The 22621-nt window shown below is 44.2% G+C and overlaps 1 protein-coding gene across 1 annotated transcript; it reads left to right on the top strand.

The window, feature by feature from the left end:
* Positions 1-210: 210 nt before the first annotated feature.
* LOC141148500 (sulfotransferase 1C1-like) lies at positions 211-21381 on the top strand. Its single transcript, XM_073636021.1, has 8 exons — positions 211-305; positions 9044-9224; positions 9598-9726; positions 9807-9904; positions 11906-12032; positions 17516-17610; positions 17857-18037; positions 19083-21381. The coding sequence occupies exons 1-8, from the start codon at positions 288-290 to the stop codon at positions 19193-19195; spliced, it is 942 nt and encodes a 313-aa protein (XP_073492122.1). The 5' UTR covers positions 211-287; the 3' UTR covers positions 19196-21381.
* Positions 21382-22621: the final 1240 nt, after the last annotated feature.

Below are 22621 nucleotides of genomic sequence, written 5' to 3'. Positions count from 1 at the left end.
TCTGGACATTGTGTGGTTTGTGCACATACACTTGAGTCTGGTCACTGAAGAGTTAATGCACATACAATGGCATCTGGCCATTGAGGCATTAATACACTTATACTGAAGTCTGTACATTGGCATTGAGGGGTTAATGCACACACACTGAAGTCTGGCCATTGAGGGGTTAATGCACACACACACACAATAATGATGGGAGGATTGCGGTTGGGGCGTTGCAGTGCAGTCTGGAAGAAGAAACAAATAGGAAGGAGAAGAGAAGAGGAGGACAGACTGCAGGCTGAAGAATGGAGCAGGATCATCAGGTGAGGGGGAGCCGGGATGAGGGAACACATGGTAGGGGGCCAGGAGATCAGGGAGGGGGGGACTTTGTAAAGTGTATGGAGGAGGGAATGTGAGAGTAGGGAGCAGGACAGGGAATCCCTATAATGGGTGTGAAGTCACCGAGCCACAGGGAGAGATCCCAAACTTTCCACCCCAGCAAAACTGGAGATCCTGGAAGTGATGATACAATTCTCCGCTCATCAGGAAGACTGAGGACTAAAGCTGCCCATACACACATAGAGTTAGAAATACAGATCCCTCCATCCACGCTATACAGTACGGATGGACAAATCTCCCGCCAGCTGTCCAATACCTGAACAGTGCCTGCATCTGATTGGATGCTGTTCAGATAACTATGTTACGCCCGGCTCCACTGATTTTTCCATTGAAGGATGTCGGACAGAAGTCACCCACTGAGCGGATTCCAGCCAGTTTATCAGGAACTGACCATAATTTGCTCCATGTATGGCCAGCTATAGAAACTTCTACCAGCAGAACTGCTGCAGAGAGACTCCGGGGAGGATGGAGAAAGACCAAAGCTGGTCACATAACATTTTTAGTTGTAAGAAAGTTTGTTCATTTTAGAAAAGTGTTATGCCGCGTACACACGAGCGGACTTGCCAGCGGGCTAAACTCCGTCGGCATTTCCGACGGAAAGATTTAGAACATGTTCTATATTTGAGTCCTTTCAGAAATGCCGACAGAAAAAGTCCGATGGGGCATACACACGGTCGGAATGTCTGACCAAGAGCTCCCATCGGACTTTTTCTGTCGGGAAGTCCAGCGTTTTGTTCGCGGCATTAGTAAAGTCAAATCAATGTTAATTTTCTACAATAGTGCCGAGAAAATTTGAAGGAGCAGAATGGAAAATTTTTCTCAAACAAATTCCTAACAGTGAAAGTGATTTTGGCTCGGGAAATGACATTAATTTCAAAACCTAATGTTAAAAGCAAACTAAGTCTTGAAGTACTTTTTGAATGATATTTGTCCAACCTTTGAATGTACAAAGAATTTTTGTACGAAATACCGTACTTTTCGCTCCATAAGACGCACCTGACCATAAGATGCACCTAGGTTTTCGAGGAGGAAAACAAGAAAAAAAAATATTCTGAACCAAATGGTGTACTAAAATATTTACCAGTGCCCATGAAATGCAGCTTGATCAGTGTCCAATAAAATGCAGCCAGACCTGTGCCCAATAAAATGCAGCCTGATCAGTGCCCATAAAATGCAGCTGACCTGTGCCCATGAAATGCAGCCAGACCTGTGCCCTATAAAATGCAGCCTGATCAGTGCCCATAAAATGCACCCCGACCTGTGCCAAATAAAAAGCAGTCTGATCAGTGCCCATGAAATGCCGTCTGACCTGTGCCCAATAAAATGCAGCCAGACCTTTGCCCAATAAAATGCAGCCTTACCTGTGCCCAATAAAATGCAGCCTGATCAGTGCCCATGAAATGCAGCCTTACCTGTGCCCAATAAAATGCAGCCTTATCAGTGCCCATGAAATGCAGTCTGACCTGTGTCCAATAAAATGCAGCCTGATCAGTGCGCATAAAATGCCGCCTTACCTGTGCCCTATAAAATGCAGCCAGACCTGTTCCCATGAAATTCAGCCAGACCTGTGCCCATGAAATTTGCCAGACCTGTGCCCATGAAATTCAGCCAGACCTGTGCCCATGAGATTCAGCCAGACCTGTGCCCATGAAATGCAGCCTGACCTGTGCCCAATAAAATGCAGCCAGACCTGTGCCCAATAAAATGCAGCCAGACCTGTGCCCAATAAAATGCAGCCAGACCTGTGCCCATGAAATGCAGCCAGACCTGTGCCCATAAAATGCAGCCAGACCTGTGCCCATAAAATGCAGCCAGACCTGTGCCCATAAAATGCAGCCAGACCTGTGCCTATAAAATGCAGCCTGACCTGTGCCCAATAAAATGCAGCCTGATCAGTGCCATGAAATGTAGCCTTACCTGTTACCTGTACCACCTTCACCTTGCACAGACTGACATTCCTGTATCCATCCGCCTGTCACTCAGACAGAAGACAGAGCAGCCCGAGCGGCCGCCGCGGCCGTACTCCATTCGGCCACTCGGGCTGCTCTGTCTTCTGTCTGTGGCTGAGTGACAGGTCCAGTGGGAAATCACCAGGCGCTCGCAGGAGACGGCCGCGCCGCCACTGGCCCGTATTGTAACTTGGGGAGGTGGGGGGGCATGGTCAGTATTCGCTCCATAAGACGCAGAGACATTTTCCCCATTTTTTGGGAGGAAAAACGAGCGTCTTATGGAGGGAAAAATACAGTATATGTAGGAACATTTGTTGAACATCTACTGGTGTATAGCCAGCCTAACATCATATTAGGATGTTCATTTTTGCAATTTTTACCTCCTTTTTGTCTATAATAACTTTTGACAAAGGAAATTTATCACCAAGCCAATAGGTCCAAAGTTTACAAAATTGCTCTGGGGATGTACGGGTGTTAATTAGGATTTTTAGTACTTCATAACCTTGAAGAAATAGAGGAACTCCACCCTTACTGTCCAATAAAATTTTTAAATGTTAAAAATTGTCCCTGTATAAAGCAGGACCATCTTAAGAGCATTATAGGCCCCCGGGCAATACAGTGCACTGGGGCCCTGTCTACACAATCATGCACGAGAATAAAAATGCAAATTATCAATAAGGCTATATTTATTGATGCTTCCAACAAAATCAGTGTTTAAACATTAACACAACGTTTGGACAATATAACGTTTGATGGGCACAGTGGCTGCGTTTGAGGGGCACAGTGGCAGCGTTTGAGGGGCACAGTGGCTGCGTTGGAGGGGCACAGTGGCAGCGTTTGAGGGGCACAGTGGCAGCGTTTGAGGGGCACAGTGGCAGCGTTTGAGGGGCACAGTGGCAGCGTTTGAGGGGCACAGACAGTGGCTGTGTTTGATGCACAACTTGAACTTACTTAAGTAGACAGTGTTAGACTTACTTGAGGCTGCCGGCCTGGGTCCGTACAGTGTGTCACTCAAGGCAGCAAGGCAGCACCAGCTATCAATCAGGGCCGTCTTTCCACTCTGCTCCCTCTCCACGCTGTCTGAAGAACATGGCAGAGGTGGGTGGAGCTTGTTGACTAGCCGCTAGGGGCGGCCGTGGCGCACTATGAATGCTGGAGCGGCCTCTGACTGACATCACTGGTTGCTAGGTAGACGCCGGGCGGCCGGCAATTCTAGCAAGTGAGCAACCAGTGCAGACAGTCAACTTAAGCAGCAGATTGCAGCGCTGAGGATCGGCCCTGGATGGGGCCCTCCAGGCAAGTGGGGCCCCCGGGCAACCCAGTGGAAAAAACTGCCCTGGTATAAAAACAGAGAAAGAGAACAAAAAGCGGGACTTTACGTGAGACATGTCAGCGCATAAATAACAATTAATTGGTCAGGCTCATATAGGGTTGGCCTGTATCCAATGCAAATATAAAAACTGGAAGTTAATAATAATATAAAAAACAATGGGCGTAATCACAAAGGATTTACATCAGTATAATTTTAATTCATCATTCAACATGGAGGAATTAATGTAAAATCAATCAATAGACATAATAAGTACAAAAAATACAGTTACAGTACAGATAGTTGTTAGAATGTAGGCATCCATAAGTTGTTAACTGAACGCGTTTCTTGGCTTATAACCAATCATCAGGAGTTCAGATGCGTAATAACTAAAATTAAATAAAGTAATGGAGCAGCCATTAGTCTAATGATTGACACATATGTACCGAAAAAACAAAAACTAAGAGAGTACTCACAAATTGATGGATAACCATTGAAATGGGACTATCAGGTGGTCTGGGTCTGCAAAGTCTCCCCCGGGGTTGAGGCAAGGACCAGTCCCCAAAAAAAAACAAAAGACAGAGGCCGCTAACCGGGCCGGGACACCCCACGTAACCGTTGCCCAGCGAGAAGGGGAGAGCCTGGCAAAACGCATGTGGAATGCTGTGGAGGGAAAGGAAGGAGTGTGAGTGAAGGTGAAGGTGAAATGGGGAAGCCACCCATGACTAGGCAAGGTAGTCGGAGTAGGGTAGGTGGTAGGGGAAACAGTGAAATAGGGAGGGGATATGATGTACAAGGTAAACCATGAGGAAGATATATGCGTGTGACATACTGTAAGTGGTATTGAAAGTAGGGAGGCATGGATAGTGATAGAAAGGTGGAGGGGATTTACCTGTGAAGTGCATGTGGTGCGCAAGGCAGTCATCCCTACACAAGCTGAGGCGGTTTATGGAGCGGACCAGCCAGAGGCCGCCGCCATATACCCCAGGCTGGGGGCGTGTCCCCAGCCTGATCAGTGCTCAGTGCTCTGATTACATACCTAGCTGTCCCCTGTGAGGAGATGCTCTGTCAGTGTAAGGCGAGGAGCGCTGATTACCGGCATCTCCGTGTTTACATGTGACTGGCTGTGATTGGACACAGCCGATCATATGGTTAAAGAGCAGCGGACAAGGCTCATTACAGAGATTGGGGTTGCGCCGTGTCCTAGCAACATGGCGGGGCCGGGATCGCGTCCCAGAACGAAAGCCGCACTGCCCCGCCGTCATTTGACGGTGGGCGGGCAGAAATTAGTTAAATAAAAAACTGTTTGGACAAAATTGATGATCATTGGTGTGCTGGCGGATATCTACTTATCGTATAGGTTCCAGTATCCAGCTGGCTGCCGCTACAGCTTACTGTACTCTAATGCCCCGTACACGTAGTCAGATTTTCCGACGGAAAATGTGTGATAGGACCTTGTTGTCGGAAATTCCGACCCTGTGTGGGCTCCATCACACATTTTCCATTGGATTTTCTGACACACAAAGTTTGAGAGCAGGATATAAAATTTTCCGACAACAAAATCCGTTGTCGGAATTTCCGATCGTGTGTACACAAATCCGACGCACAAAGTGCCACGCATGCTCAGAATAAATAAAGAGATGAAAGCTATTGGCCGTTTATAGTCCCGACGTACGTGTTTTACGTCACCGCGTTCAGAACGATCGGATTTTCCGCCAACTTTGTGTGACCGTGTGTATGCAAGACAAGTTTGAGCCAACATCCGTCGGAAAAAATCCATGGATTTTGTTGTCGGAATGTCCGATCAATGTCCGACCGTGTGTACGGGGCATAAGAGCTTATTCCGGGAACGTGTGCGATGGGAAAATGGCAAGACGCATCCTATTGCCGGCAATGGCACCGTTCAAATCGGTGCAACGTCAACTTTGCGGTGCCGCACTGATTTGAAAAAAAGCAGTACATGCACGAATTTCGCTGATTTCGGGTGCGACTTGAATAGACATCTGTGCATGAAGCCGCACAGCTGTCTTCAAGGTCGCACTTAAATGCGTCTTTGAAATCGTGCGATTTCAGATGAAGTTGGACAATTTCAAAGCCGCAGTCAATGTGAAGCAGAAAAAAGGCAGACATATTTGGGCTCAAGTTTGCATGAGGCCTAAAAAAATAAATAAATAAATCAAATGTTCGCAATTCTAAAAAAAAGGGGGCTGAAGGTTTAAAAGTTAAGGGATGAGAACTCAATAATGAAAAGTAATAAAATAATAAATCAAATGTTCGCAATTCTATTATTGGGAGGGGGGGGGAGGCAGGCAAAAGCAATGCTAAAAAAAAAAAGAAGAAATTAAGGGGTGAGAACGCAATAATGAAAAGTAATTAAAAAATACATTAATAAAATGTTCGCAATTCTATTATTGGGAGGGGGGAGGAAGCAGGGGAGAGCAATGTAAACAAAAAATATAAAAAGGGCGCTGAAGGTCCGTTTTTAAAATTAAGGGATGAGAACTCAAAAATGAAAAGTAATAAAAAAATAAATAAAATGTTTGCAATTCTATTATTGGGGGGGGGAGAAGGCAGGCAAAAGTAATGCTAAAAAAAAAAAATTAAGGGATGAGTACTCAATAATGAAAAGTAATAAAAAAATAAATAAATAAAATGTTCGCAATTCAGTTATTGGGAGGGGGGCGGAGGCAGGGGAGAGCAATGTAAAAAAAAAAATATATAAAAGGGCGCTGAAGGTCCGTTTTTAAAATTAAGGGATGAGAACTCAATAATGAAAAGTAATAAAGGAAAAAAAAAAGTGTTTAAAAAGCAAATAGCAAATAATGACAAGATAAATAATAAAATACAAAACATTGAATAAAATGAAAAAACAAGTGAGAGTGTTTCTGCTTGTGTAGAAAGATGCGTGCGATAGGGTTGCCGTGCGAGTGTATGGGGTATATGTGGGTGTGTGTTGCAGAGTCACGCAATCCTACTACAGAGGTCGGCGACACCGTGTAATCTGAATCTCTTTGTCTAGTTGCCTTGTAGAAGAGGGGGATGGGGGATGGGGGATGGGGGGAGGTTCCTGTTCTTCTTCCAAGTACAATTTAAAGGTTAGCTCCACTTTCGTGGTAAATTCATTTCAACAACAGTCTTCCTATAAAATTTTATGTGTGCATATAACATATTTTATCATGTTCTCCTTTGTTCCTCCTCCAGCAGCTACATAAAAGGTTATGTAGGATGTAAGGAGAGGGGCTGAGGAGCTGGATCAGCACAGACCAGTAATTAGACACTCTCAAAAGAGGAGAGGGCTATGGCAAATAAGGAAGGAGGGGGTTGTGCTAGTGAATTGACTCCCCCAGAGTCACGCTGCACTCTGTGAACGGTCCCGCAGCCTACTGGGACCTGTGAAGTGTCTCAGGAGGTTGCGGGCAGTGACAGTAAGGTGACCAGTCAATCCAGTCCCTGGATTGAGGACACTATCCCCAGAGCCCACCTGTCCCCGGATTTGTCCCCGGATTGCAGACTGCCTGTGTTTGTTGTACAGAAACAGTTTCCCCCCCATGAAAACTGGGGGGCATGCACTGAGGCGGGGGCGGTAGAAGGGTGAATGTCATTTTGAGGGAGATTGGGAGGAGCTGCAGTGCAGAGGGCTGGAGGGGCGGAGATTAGGAGGAGCTGGAGTGCAGTAGGCTGGAGGGGAAGAGTTCCGATCTCAGCCAAGAGCCAGGGGAAACAGGTTTTCTGGGGGAAACACTATTTCGGCACAACACTGGCACACAAGACCCGCCTCCTGGTTTGGCTCCTTGGTTTTGATAGACAGCATGCTTGTTCAACGTGCTGTCTATCATAGGTAGGAGCTGATCCAGGAGGCGGGACTTCTGTAATGCGTGCGCTCGTCGATTCAAATTAAAACTGTCACAGCGGGTGATGCCGGCCTCAGTGATGATCCAGGTGGCTTCTCTCACTGATCTCCTGCACTGGTTGGGCTGCATTGCTTGGCACTGGTTGGGCTGCATTGCTGGGCACTGAACCGGCTGCATTGATGGGCACTAAACAGGCTGAGCTGCTGGGCACAGAACAGGCTGCATTGATGGACACTGAACAGGCTGAGCTGCTGGGCACTGAATAGGCTGCATTGATGGGCACTGAACAGGCTGCATTGATGGGCACTGAACAGGCTGAGCTGCTGGGAACTGAACAGGCTGCATTGATGGGCACAGAACAGGCTGAGCTGCTGGTCACAGAACAGGCTGCATTGATGGGCACTGAACAGGCTGAGCTGCTGGGCACTGAACAGGCTGCATTGATGGGCACTGAACAGGCTGCATTGATGGGCACTGAACAGGCTGAGCTGCTGGGCACTGAACAGGCTGCATTGATGGGCACTGAACAGGCTGAGCTGCTGGGCACAGAACAGGCTGCATTGATGGGCACTGATGAGGCTAGAGCTGCTGGGCACTGGTAAGGCTTGAGCTGCTGGGCACTGGTGAGGCTGAGCTGCTGGGCACTGGTGAGGCTGCATTGCTGGGCACTGGTGAGGCTGCATTGCTGGGCACTGGTGAGGCTGAGCTGCTGGGCACTGAACAGGCTGCCCTGCTGGGCACGGGTGAGGCTGCACTGATGGGCACTGATGAGTATAATACACTCTTCAAATGTGCTTTTAAAATGCATGTTTTTTCCTTTTTATCAACAAGAAAATAATGATGTTATGCGGTTGGGCTGGTATAATAATTTTTTTTGGTGCTGGTATGAAATGATTTTCAGAAATAACGTACAGTATATATCATACAATCATTACATAAACACATACCACATACACTGCATATATCGAAAAAAATGCTTATAAAATAGTTTACTATTTGCTAATAAAAAAAATATATATCCCCGCATTTTATTTTAAAAATGTTGTCATCCTGGGAGCTGAATTTCTGCTCGGGTCGCCTAGGTGATCTGAGCAGAAGTGGAAGCAGGTACCTGCCAATAAAAAAAAACAAAAAAAACAAATACACGCAGAGGAGGGGGGCATCGGACAATCAGTTGAACTTTCTGGAGTAAGTGGAAGTGGAGTTCCGCTTTTAATCTATGCTATGGAGAAGCCTGGACATGGGGGCATTAACGCACATGCATTGGTGACTGGTCATTGAGGGGGTTATTGTATATACTTTGGAGACTGATCGCTGAGGGTTTCATGCTCATACACTGGATCCTGGTCACTGAAGGTTAATTCATGTAATCCAGAGACTTTTAGCACAGAATTGATTACAGAAGGAGCCAAAAACTAGATTTACCTATCATCATACGCTAGGAGGGTGCTACAGCTTGTTTCCAAAATATCTGTTTAAAGTCAATCTGTACCTATTGGAGGTTACAAAATTGCCAGCCCTTTATTTATCTGATGTTCATGTTCCCTTTATAGACAACTAAGGAGGCTTTCGAGGCCACCCTCAAGAAATTACCAGAAGGTGCGATTTGCAGGCTTCCACTATCTTTAGTTCATGGAGTACCACTGATGAAACCTTTGGCGGACCAATGGGAACGTGTGGAAAAATTTCAAGCCAGACCAGATGATATCCTCATAGCGACTTATCCCAAGGCAGGTAAGAGAGACTTGGGTCTATGCCGGTTCTTGACCCAACTAATTTCCCTAGCCCATAAATTTAAAAAGAGTTCCTTAACAAAAAAACAGGGAGATACATTTCTGAACAGAATAATTTGGTGTTTAAGAGCAGAGTTTTATGATGATGCTTCTTACACATGGCTGGAAAAAAGTGAGGGAGATACAGAGTTTTTCTGATCAAACCAAGAGCAGGATGTAGGCCAAGGTTAGGGCAGACCGAGAAGGTTCTCCTGTACTCTTGTGAGGAAATCCACAAATTGTCCACTGGTGGGGCCCAAGGACATGTTTTTCGAACTTGGGCTTCAGGTCTACTTTTTTCACTTTTAAATTGCTATTTTCTGAGGTCTCTCTAGGCACTACATGGATACAAGAGATTGTGGACTCCATAATGAATGATGGCGAGCTAGAGAAGAACATGCGTGCTCCCACAGAAATACGCTCTCCATTTCTGGAGCTGTTCCCCCCTCCTCCCGTTCCTTCCGGTAAGCTTGGGTTAAGTGCTCACACAGCTCGGTTCATGAAACACTGGCCTTGATGTTAACTATGTCACTCTTAACTTTAGGCATAGATGTTTTGAATGTTACTCCATCTCCACGACTGGTCAAAACCCATCTGCCATATAAGCTGGTGCCAATATCTTTTTGGGAGCAAAAGTGCAAGGTAAAAATAAGAATGGGATACATGGTTACATCTAAAAGAAAAGTGTGAAGCATAAACATAGCATGGTCTATTAGGTTACTAAAGCTGGCTGTACACTGGTAGATTTTCAAATGAATGGTCATACAAAAAAACCTCATCATTCGATAATGCTAGAGATTCGATGAATGACGTACTTCAAAATGTCAGTTGCTTTCCCAAATGATAACTACATACGCTTTTGGAAATTTATTTGACAAAAATTTTCTATTCTGCTCCTTCAAATTTTTTCGCCACTGCAGTTGATCATTAATATGACCTCCATAACGATTAGAAAATTTAACAAATGTCCAGAAAACAAACATTTTCGAAAACAATTCTAGTTTATGGAGCCAGCTTTGGAAAAACATTTGTTTCCTTCAGCAAGCTCAGACCTGATCAGCTGCATACCACCATTATTTTTGTAAAAAAACACCCATACTATTAGAAATGATCATCACTGCCAGTTACCTAAAGAAGCATTAATCGATCAGGGTGTTGTGCTCTCCATTTTGACCACTGAAGCCTATGAGAATAGATACTTCTGAGTGACACATGCTAAATGGTAAGTGCCCTTAAAGTTGTTGTAAACCTCAGGCATATCCCTCTAAAGTGTGTTCTTGTTTCAATCCAGAGCACTAAGTGTCATTTCTGTCCTCTGCTCCGTTCCTCTGCTATCAACATGAGCCACTTCTGATGAGTTTTCCTGGCACCAAGAGAAAAATGGTGACAGGGGAGGGCACAGCCTGTGATTGACAGCCTCAGCTCTCTTCCTGTGTGCTGTGTGAAGGGGGAGTGTCCCTTCCCTCCAATCAGCTCTCAAAGCTCTCCCCACTAATGTAACTGCAGCTCTCCACCCCCTGCTATTCAGAGCTGAGAGATCCTGTGTAAATTCTGCACTTTGAATGGATGCAGGGGAAAGATGGCTGTAGATAAACAGGTACAACTTGTGTAGGAGGATTTGTTTCATCTCTCTGTATCACCTGAGGCCAGTCACTTCACTGGGTATATGTAAGTGTTCACAACCACTTTAAGGCTGATATTTCAACTTTTGTTAGATGCTGGAGAGATAAATCTCCTGACAGCTTCTCATATATTTTGTGAACTGTCGGTGGGATCTCTGCAGACTTCCAAGGTTTGCATACATGCAGTCATAGGCGTGCACACAGGGTGTGCCGGGTGTGCCTGGGCACGCCCTAATCCGAGGCCCGACAACCCGTTGATCACGATCTATCTGTCAATCATGAGCAGGTGATGGGTTGACCACAAATCTTCCTCACCAACCCTCAGAAAATAAAAAATTGCAAAAAATAATTAAAATAAAAAACTACTGACACCAAACTCTGTTCTACTGACACCAAACTCTGTTCTACCGACACCAAACTCTGTTCTACCGACACCAAACTCTGTTCTACCGACACCAAACTCTGTTCTACCGACACCAAACTCTGTTCTACCGACACCAAACTCTGTTCTACCGACACCAAACTCTGTTCTACCGACACCAAACTCTGCTCTACCGACACCAAACTCTGCTCTACCGACACCAAACTCTGCTCTACTGTCCTCTGTCCTATTGACACCAACCACTGGCCTACTGACATATCCACTGCTCTACTGACACCGCATACATACACACACAGGCGTATGTGTTTGAGCTTTGGGGTGCACACCATGATACAATGGGCTGCCCACTGTCTGCAGTGGCCATCATGAGGTCTTTCCAATCAACATGCTTCCTCTAGTCTTGGACACTGGTGACCATCGCTTCTTCCATTTGGTGTTATTTTTGATAAATTCTGACTAAGACGGAATACCACCAGTCTCCAAAAAAAACTGGTTTATCCAATAAAGTTTTGACTCCGAAATGTAAACTGATTCCCAAAAACAAGTGTAGATCACAAGAAAGATCCCCCTAATACCAAAGTTTTGACATTAATTTCACGCACATGCAAAAAGTTCACAGCTTATTCTATTGTTTTGCAGACAATTTACTTTGCTCGGAATTTAAAGGACAACGCAGTGTCGTGCTACTTCTTCGACCAGATGAATAAGTCCCAGCCTGATCCCGGGACCTGGGATGAGTTCGTAGAAAAGTACCTAAGGGGTGAAAGTATGTGTAGACAGAATATTGATTTGTAAACCAAAGGTTGATGATGCTACCAGAATACCAATGGTGGAAGTCTTAGGTCTATATAACAAATGCTTAGTCAAACTCTCATTAGCCAGGAACTATAGCTGATAAAATGTCAAAATAATACTAAGCTCCCATTCACGTTGAGTGTGGCTTTGAAATCGCATGCTTTTAAAGCCGCATCTTGAAGACATTTGTGCGGCTTCATTCACAGATGTCTACTGAAGTCAAAAACCCGAAATCACCAAAAGTAGTGCATGTACTAATTTTTCAAATCAATGCGGCACCGCAAAGTCGGCATCGCATCAATTCGAACACTGCCATTGCCAGCAATAGGATGCGACTTGTCATGAGATTTGACCTGTCAAAACGCATGACAAATCGCTCCAATGTGAACGGAGGCTAAATATTTAAAGGGGTTGTAAAGTCTCATGGTTTTTCTCATGGTTTTTCACCTTAAAGCGGAGGTCCACACATATTGTAAACTTTATATTAATCCCTTCATGGCACTGAACAGATGTCTAAATGAAAAAAAAAAAAATTCTGTGTGTTTACCTTGTAATTGGTCTTTATAGTGGAACTTCCTGTTTCGGACTCCCGCGGAAGTAGGCATGTATATTCTTTATCCCCGGCGGCGCACTGAATCCTGGGAGCTATCTGTTGCCATCTTGCCATCAAAACGGGGAGGAAACTTCCGACGACGACGCCCGTTGTGATGGCAACCTGGAAGTTTACGGCGCTCCGCTGGTAGCTCAGCATTCACCACATCCAGGAAGTAAATGCTTGTGGGCTTCACATGCCCACAAGCAAGATGGAACCGGCCGTCCACAATTTTTAAAACTTTGTTTTTTATTCAAAACCGGACATCGGGGGGACATAGTTCATTGTTATTATGTTAGTGTCTGCATGGTTGAAAAAAAAAAAAAATGAATGGTCGGTGGACCTCCGCTTTAATGCATTCTTAATGCACGAGGTGCAAACATATATGTAGACTACAATTGCCCCACATATCTGAGGTATCGCTGTGAACATCAAACTGAGAGCAATCATTCTAGGGCCATAATTCATAGTTAAAGTGTTACTAAACCCACAACAGTAAGATCAGTAAAGCATGCTTGTTATACTCATTGTAGCACCTAAGTGTTAGGGCTGGGCTCAGCCCTTCCTTCTCTGAGCTGGCCGCTCAGCTGTCGGCTAATTGCCAGCTCCTATCTCTCCACCGTTACTCAGCTGTTGATGATATCCTGCTCGTCAGTCCTGCCTACTTAAGCCGTCCAGTCCAGATGATCTCTGCCTTTGCCCTGGTCAACATCACAGAGACTATCTCCTGCGGTCCTGTTAAAGACTTGCTTGGCTGACATTCCTTCTTGCTCCAGATCCTGCTTGCTGTTCCACTAGGCTGATCTCTGGCTCCCTGACATTCTTGGCTTGTCTGACTATCCGTTCCGGTTCCTGAACTCTGGCTATGTTTTGACTAACTGTACTTCTGTGTCGGTCTGATTCATGGTTTCTGACAGTAGACGAAGGCCATAAATTCAGAAGATACAGTCAATCCACTTGTTGGTAATATTTTTTCTAAATTGGATGAGCAGAATTACCGCATGGATCAGTTTGCCATGGCGTTACAAATGCTCCAGAGTCGCAAGGCTCACCTGGAATCTCCCACTGTGGCTGCTCCGGTACAACCTATGTTGCAGGCCATCCCTGCTGCTGCTCTAGTCTCTGTGCAGGCAACTGCCTCGAGTATTACCTCTATAAGAGGTATGTCTGGTTCTACTCCGCTTCCCCAGCAATTTCAGGGGCGATCCAGTCTAATGCAGAGGGTTTCTCAACCAGGTTGAGATATACTTTGAGCTGCTGCCCCAGGCATTTCCCATGGACAGAAGCAAAGTAGGTTTCGTGATATCTTTGCTTTTTGAGAGAAAGCTGGTTCCGCTCTGCTTCCCCAGCGATTTGGGGCGATCCAGTCCAATGCAGAGGGTTTCTCAACCAGGTTGAGATATACTTTGAGATGCTGCCCCAGGTGTTTCCCAGGGACAGAAGCAAAGTAGGTTTTGCGATATCTTTGCTTTCTGAGAGAGCCTTGGCCTGGGCAAACCCTCTATGGGAGACGCAAAAGCCTGTTGTCTTGAGTTACCCAGAATTTGTGGCTTCTTTTAAAAGGGTATTTGACGTTCCCGCACACTCCACTTCTGCTGCCAAGTGCCTAATGTCCATCAGAGTACAAGAACTGTTGCCGATTACGCCATTGAATTCCGTACTCTGGCAGCAGAGGTTGCTTGGAACAATGAGGCCCTCGTGGCTGCTTTTTCTCATGGTCTCTCTGATACCATCAAGGATGAGATAGCAGCCTGAGATATAACCACTGAGCTGGAGAGGTTGATCACATTTGCCATCCTCATTGACTCCAGACTCAGAGAAAGACTCTCTTTTAAGGAGCGCTTGCGGAAGCCTCCTGTACATTTGTCTCCAAGCTTTGCAGTCCCACCCTTGCCTCCCTCACCTCCTTCACCTCCCATACCTCCTGATACCGAGACTGTCAGTGAAGGTGAACCAATGCACTTGGGCTTCACGCGTCTCTCTGCGGATGAGAGAACCTTTAGGAGGAGGGAGAGATTGTGCCTTTATTGTGGCCAGGCAGGTCACTTTTTGAAGTCTCGTCCTACCTCTGAGAGCACTATGCATCCTTGTGGCTACTTTTCCAACAAATTGTCACCTGCGGAGTGCAATTACGAGATTGGTGACAAAGAGTTAGTGTTAGCGATCATTTTAGCCCTGAAAGAATGGAGTAATCTCCCCGAAGGTACCACTGTGCAAGGTTCTCATTCTTACTGACCATAAGAATCTCACATTTTTGTCTAAAACGCCTAAACGCCTCTCTCCCAGAAGGGCGCAATGGGCTCTTTTCTTGTCAAGTTTCAGTTACATTGTCTCATTCTTACCCAATACTAAGAATGTAAGGGCTGATGCTTTGGCATGACAATTTTCCTCCACTTCCAAGATGGAGTCGGTTCCAGTTCCTGTGATTATTCCTGATCGTATTCTGGCTACGATTCGCACCACTCACTTCTCCTTTGGGTGACAAAATTCTTGCTGCTCAGGTCCATGCTCCTCCTGAGAAACCTTGTGACCGCTGCTTTGTCCCAGAGAGTTTCCGTACTGCCATGCTCCAGACTTGCCATTCTCCCAAGGCTGCTGGCCACCCTGGGAAGAATCAACTCTTTTGGGCCATTTGCCAACAATTCTGGTGGCCTAGCCTACGTGCTGATGTAACCGCCTTCGTAGCTGCCTGTTCCGTGTGTGCTCAGAGTAAGACTCCACGGCACCTTCCAGTTTGCCTCCTACAACCCATACCCAATTGAGAGAGGCCCCAGACCCACCTGTCTATTGTGGAGTTACCCAACTCTCAGGGCAACACAGTTATCCTTATGGTGGTTGACCGGTTCTCGAAAATGTCTCATTGTATTCCACTTAAGAAGTTTCCCACTTCTAAGGAACTGGCTTCCATTTTTGCTCAGGAGATCTTTCGATTACATGGGCTACCCAAGGTGATTGTTTTGGACAGGGGTAGTCAGTTTGTGTCCTGGTTCTGGCGAGCCTTTTGTGCACAGTTGGGAATTCAGCTTGCTTTCTCCTCTGCGTATCACCCGCAGTCTGATGGGGCCACAGAACGAGCCAGTCAGTCCTTGGAGCAATTCCCACGTTGCTATATTTCTGACCATCATAACAACTGGTCAGACCTCTTACCGTGGGCGGAGTTTGCTCACAATAGTGCCTTGAATTCTGCTTCCTTATTGTCCCCGTTTATGGCGAACTATGGTTTCCAACTTTCCATGTTTCCTGACTCATTTGTTCCGCAGAGTATTCCTGCATTGGAGGAGCATCTCTGTGGTCTTCTGTCACCTCTGATCCTCCCTTTCTTCCACTGTCCCCAATAAATTTTCCTGATACTACAGAGCCAGGGTATGGGCTGCACATGCTCAGTTTGGTGTGTATTGCTAGATTTTTTTTTTTTTTCTTGGGCGTGCATGTGATCAGCACAGGGCCAATCAGCACTGTCCAGATAGACTGGGTCAGGGGCCCTGCATGCTGATAGGACAGTCGCAGTAGAATGAAAACTCCACCTACAAGCTTTAAGCAGACACTGATAGAAATCACAAGACTATATACTGCTGAAGAGAAAAGGTATTTAGCAGTTTATATTTACTAAAATAATATAATTTCCATGTTCTGTGTACTGTGGGAGACCAGATATAGTGAATGCAGAGTCCTGGGTTTAGTAACACTTTAACTCTAAAGGCTTTTAAAGCTTATGGACTATTTTGGGTACCATATTTTTTATTTTATTTTTTGCCATTTTTTTTTTTTGAACGCACGCAATTTTAAGGCATGACGTTTTTGATATCTATTTACTCAATGCATCATTATTATTCTACCAAAAAATGTGTATTGTATTATACTTGTGTGTACCAAATATAACTTTAGTATTTCTTTTCCTAAAAAATATGCATTTAATAAACAGTTGCCACATAAAAAATTGCAGCTTCCACCATTTTACTCTACAGGACCCCTCTTCTGAGAAAATATATAATTGTTTGATTGTATAAAGTAGTTTTGTTTAGCAAGAAACACAGATATTTTTTTTTTTTTTTTTAATCATTTAGTTTTTTTTTTTTCCTTATTAGAAACATTTTTTACTAAACAAATTACAAACACGAACATATTTCACAAAGGAGTCCAAAAAAAAAACTATATTATAATCATACATTAAATGTCTACCATGGGGTGTTCTATTTCACACCAAAAACCTTTTTAATGATATACACTGTAGATCATTCTGGTCCTTTACTGACTCCAGCTCTCAACCCATATCCCAACTGTCTCCATATCCCAACACCCAACAAACTCTAAATGCATATTTTAACCTGTGCAAAAAAAAAATGTAAATTGCCCTGGCAGACAAGTGGACGCACAAAGCTCCTTCCTTTTTTTTTTTTTTAATTCCTGCATAGGATTATTATTATTATTATTATTATTATTATTATTTAGGATTTATATAGCGCCAACAGTTTGAGACGTGAGGCCCCCCCCAAAACCTTTTTTTTTTTACAGTAAGCTTTCTTATTTTCCACAAACTGCATTGGAATTGATGTTGTCTAGTCAGCTTGCATTCAGTTCATTCACAGTTCATTCTTCATTAATTATTGCAAAAAAAAGTTTTTTTTTTCTGCGACAAAATATGTTGCAGGGGAACTGTGTCAATGAAAGGTCTGGAAATGTATTATTTATTTATAACGCCTTAAAATATTTACTTGACATAAATGGGAACAATGGGATATACCAGTGAACAACTGACTGTACGCCAGAAAGCTCTTTTCAGCAGATAAAGTGCACTTAGAGGTCTCTGTACCCAGAAAAAGTGGCAGAGTTTTGACTTTGGCTCACAATCCTTTCTTTCATAGTGTCCTGGGGAAACTGGTTTGATCATGTGATCGGCTGGTGGAATGTGAAAGACAAGCACGACATACTCTATATATTTTATGAAGATATGAAGGAGGTAAGCTGGGGAAAAGAGATTTAAAGGGATAAGTCCTTTTTTATTTATTTATTTATTTTTTTATTTAAACATACAGTTTTGTAAAAATAACCTGATGTCAAGTAATGTGGGACTGTTCCATTTACATGGATCCTCTTGGTTACGAGAAATAGAGGAATCAATATACTTGGTGGTTGTGGGGAGTTCTTCTCTCTTAGTTATGTTCATAATAGTTTGTCCTTTAAAGATTCTTACATTTATGAACAGGACCCCAAACAAGAGATACGTAAGGTGATGAAGTTTCTGGGGAAGAACCTCTCAGAAGAAGTGTTAGAAAAGATCTTCCACCACACAACGTTCGAAGCCATGAAGGAAAACCCGATGGCAAATTATTCCACCATTCCAAATATTGTGTTTGACCAGACCATCTCACCCTTCATGAGGAAAGGTGGGTAATCAGTGTATCTGCAAAATAATTATGGTTTGAAAGAGCGATGGAACCAAATGACAGGACATAGTGGGGAATCCAGACACAGAAATCGGTTCCAGAGCCAGAGAATTTCAGCACACAGGGCATTGTAGATTGTTTTTTTTGTAGGCAGGAGGCTCGCACCAAGTCATAAAGTAGTCCTGATCTTTAGGGACCGCTTTATGGAGATTTGGCCTGTGTTCTAAGATGTTCCCAGGATTGGCACTTGGGTCTGTTCCACTGGCAAGGTAAAGAATTCCAGACAGAGAAGTAGTCTTGTGACTTGTGAAGACAAATAGGTCAGGGCAGGCAGTGTGCCACCACGATATACAGGGATCAGGGCCTGTTACGCGCCTGGTAGGAGACTGAGATGACTAGGTCGGCCTCTCTTGTATCTCCAGCCCAGGCTTCATTGACAGGGCCAGTGGTAGACAGATGAACACAGGTACCACACAGAAAGGCAAGGTAGCAGGTATACTCTCATGTAGATGTACAGCACAGGTCAGGCTACACAGGTAAAGATACACAGGTCTGATGCTCAAGTTCAGATATCAAACGCAGAACATGAAAGGGGAAAAAAGATCAAGGGTCAAACAGAGAGGTCAGGTTTGCACAGATCCTGGGGATCAGTAGCAAACAAGTCAGATAGTAGCGTAATGACTAGCATGAGGAACTGGTAAATACCATTGGATAGCTGATACAAGTCATGAGCAATCATGGAGTTCCAGACTGGGGTCTGGGAGAGAGTTAGGACTTGCATGCAACAAAAAAAAGCAAAAAAACAAAACAGAATTGCCAAAAAATATGGACAGAGCTGTCAAAGAATCAAATCTGGTGTGTTATCCATCTGATTAATCATTAGCCCTACTCCCTAGGCTGACAAGAGTAGGACTGGAGATCTGATGCCTACAAGGTTCCTTAGCGGGACCCTGTTGATGGTAATGTGACTGCAATTTATATTTTTCTGCAATGATCTCCATATCTTTTGCTGGCTAACTTTATTATCTTTGCATTTTTAATTTAGGCAAAGTCGGAGACTGGATGAATCACTTTACAGAATCCCAGAGTAAAATGTACGACAGGGAATATGAAGAGAGAATGAAAGGAACCGACCTGAAATTCCGCACCACCATCTGAACTCATCTGAACTGAGCCATTGGAGTCTGGAGATGATACAGAAAATGATTCTTGCTATACAACAAAAATCTTGACCTAGAGACCTGCATTGTTTTGGATACAAACAGTATCCAATCAGATATTTGATTTTTGAAGTGTTCAAATCCACAGCCAATGATGTACCGAAGGTGTTGAAAGACCGATGTTCTCCCCTTGAAAACCGAGCTAGATGGATGCACCAAAGATGGAAATCATTTTTCTGCAGGTTAAATTTTCAGGTTAAGGCACCAGGACTTCCTCTTTCTGGTTCAAATCTATTTTGCCCGTTACATATCAGAACCATCCATTTTCAAACTGGAAATAGCAAGTCTTGAACTGAGCCAGGGTTCACTGGAAAGCTTTTTCACCAGCAAATCAGATTTTCTTGGTGAGCTGGCCCAAAGAACTACTTATCCATTCACTTCCTTGATGCCATACAACAGTGTCCTTCTTTTTATGTATATCACTTTTTTGTTAGGCCACTTACATCTCAGTAGATGGGGATCCCCACCCCATCTCACTGAAGAGTTAAAGTATGGTACCTTATGGGACCTGGCGAGTTCTAATAAGTTCACAATAACTTAAAGAAAAATGATTTTCCCCGTGGGGCTTTAAAACAGCAATGTACATAATAAAAGGAAGTTCTTAATGGATGTATAAAATGTTTTATCCAATATCATGGTTTGAAGTACAGTATATAGAAAATCATCTGGTACAATAACACACATCTTATTCCCCAGTGCAGTAACAAACACATATTAATGCACATTGTTAGGTTACATAATGTTACATAGATAGCAAGCCCTGACGCGTTTCGACCTGTATATGGTCTCTTCAGGGGGACAATTGGATCGCTCAATGGTGGAATGGGTGTTCTATAATCCAGGATATGTATTGAGCGCCAATGGAGACACCGGAGGGCTCAGGGGGCCACCCTCAATCTCCCAGGAGAGCCAGCCTCAAGGGGCTTACAAGGAGCCACACTTTGCGCGCCCCCCGGGGGGGGGGGGGGTGAGGGGGAGGAGCCCACACCTTATCAATTGTGTAAATCATGTAGGCTGGAGGTAGTATTGGACTTGTAAGTAAGTTCAATGTAATAAGCTAGGTGGCGATCGTGCAAAAATGGGGGCTCTAGTGTAGAAAGAACCTGGCAGCAGTAGCATCCATCCTGGCCTGTAAAAGATCATGATCCCTTTTATTATGTACATTGCTGTTTTAAAGCCCCACGGGGAAAATAATTTTTCTTTAATCTAATTCCGGGGTGCGCAGCTTTTCTCATCTCTTCCATAGGTGTCTTCCTTTTTTCATAGTTCACAATAACTATATTTCTATTCAATTCCTCTAGGAATCCAACCTTAAAACATCTGTTCACCCACATTGATATTTCAGTTTCTGGTAGACGCTGAAGAGGTAAACCACATGACTGATTCGTAAATCTCCAGGGATTCGGGTAGTGAGATCTGAGTTTGAGTTCCTGGGTGTGCACGCTCGTTATGACCAGGGGAAACCATTGTCTCTCTTGGATTAATAATATAGCTTAAATTATGAAGCAGGCAATTGTAAACTGCAAGGTGGACAGATTTAAAGCCAAGAGCTATGGTGATCTCACCCAAAGTATCCAAGATTTCATCTAAGATTGCAAGTGGTCACCCAGCAATGCGAACATCTTTTTTGAGTGGACTAAACCCTTTAAAAAGGGTCATTGGTTTCAGTGTCTCCGCAAAATTCTCCTCTTTTTCGATTTATTAAGTCATTTTGCAACCTTGAGGAGGAAGACTCGTGTCTACTATTCTTCTACCTGTCTTCTGCCTCTCTTCATTTTTCGTTTTCCTCTGTTCTCCCCTTTCTATTTACTTTCCTGATGAGCATAACTATTTAATGTTTATTCAATGTTACTTGACGCCACACTGATCTTCCACTCTTGTTAATGTTCTGGCGGTATGGAAGTTGCCCACACCTTTGATCCTTTTCCTGGGTGGCTACCCGAAGAGATGATATTGATCAATGAATTTTGTATTGGGATATTGATATGGATTGACTAACATGTTTGTGTGGATATTGTCAAGTTGTACTCATAATTTCAATGTGGATTTCTTTTTTTTCTTTTCTTTTTTTTATACCATTTTTTAAATCTTTGATAGTAATAAAAAATATATTCAACCTAAAAACTCCCACGAGCATCACTGGCATGGGCCAATCACCAGGCACCAAATCTGTCGCAAAGAGTGAGTCATGTGTTCCTCCATATCTAGAAATTCTGGGAATTTTCTCAGCTGAATGAGTGACAGAAGAGTTAGGAAAAGTTGAAGAAAAACAAGAAATACTCACTTAAACCCCAGCTTCTTATAGGATGACATGACTGGGTGCTCTCATGGGATCCTGGGAAAGGTTAGACTTCCAAATTCTGTGAGCATGCACTCCTATGCAGTGCTAGAGCAACGTATAAGGAGATTTTGTATCTTCAGCTTTCCCAAGATCCTTCTGTAAGAACCAGTGATATCAGTGGACATTAAAGAGGTTGTAAACACCCCCCCCCCCCCCCAAAAAAAAAACTAAAACCTGTAAGACAATGGTATAATGAGTATAATCGCATACTAGCTCATTATGAAATACTTCCCTTAGAATGAAGCCCCTGCAGCGGCGCCCGCACACTGCTGAGACAGCTAACCTCTTCCCCGGGGCTTCCTCCCCGGGTTTGCGGGCTCCGTCGCTGTGAGTGTCCAGAGCCACGATGACGTCATTCACCCACGTGTGCGCGCGGGAGCAGTCGGTACATGGCTCTGGAGAAATGCCACGGGCGGCCATTCCTTCAGAACGCACGTGCCAATGACGTCATTGGCGGGGTATATGTGTGTGTGTGTGTGTGTGTGTGTATATATATACAGTGGGAGGGGTTGAGTGGCCAGCACAGTGGTCACGTGACCTCCCCAGCTGGCATCAGAGGGAGATCTCGGTCCCTCCCACTGTAGCCCCTAGATGGGAGTAGGAGAGCGGCCGGGAGTCACGTGACCAGCCTGAAGAAGTCTGAAAGAATGTATTTAGAGGCTTTGTCTTCATCAAACACTAACACAATGTGTTAGGGCTGGATAAAAAAGAGGGGCTGGCAATGAATTTTTTTTTAAGGCTACAAACACTTTAAGCCCACAATTTTATAGCACATGAATTTTTCAAAAAAAATTCACAACTACTTTTTTAATTAGATTTTTGCATTTGAAAACAACTTTCATGACTTTTCATTTAAAGGATACCCAGATAGAGTTGAATATCTTGATTGTGCCTAAGTAAAGCTGAATTTAAAAAAACTAATCTCCTGTCCTTATTGGCATTCGAATCGATATTGAATCGAAGTCCAACCCCGCGACTCCCTGTTATTTTCGGCTATTTTGGGAAACTCTAACAACCAAAACC

The sequence above is a fragment of the Aquarana catesbeiana genome, linkage group LG06 (assembly GCF_042186555.1).
Source record: "Aquarana catesbeiana isolate 2022-GZ linkage group LG06, ASM4218655v1, whole genome shotgun sequence".
NCBI classification, from domain to species: Eukaryota; Metazoa; Chordata; class Amphibia; order Anura; family Ranidae; genus Aquarana; species Aquarana catesbeiana.
This window is presented reverse-complemented; position numbering and strand designations above follow the sequence as displayed.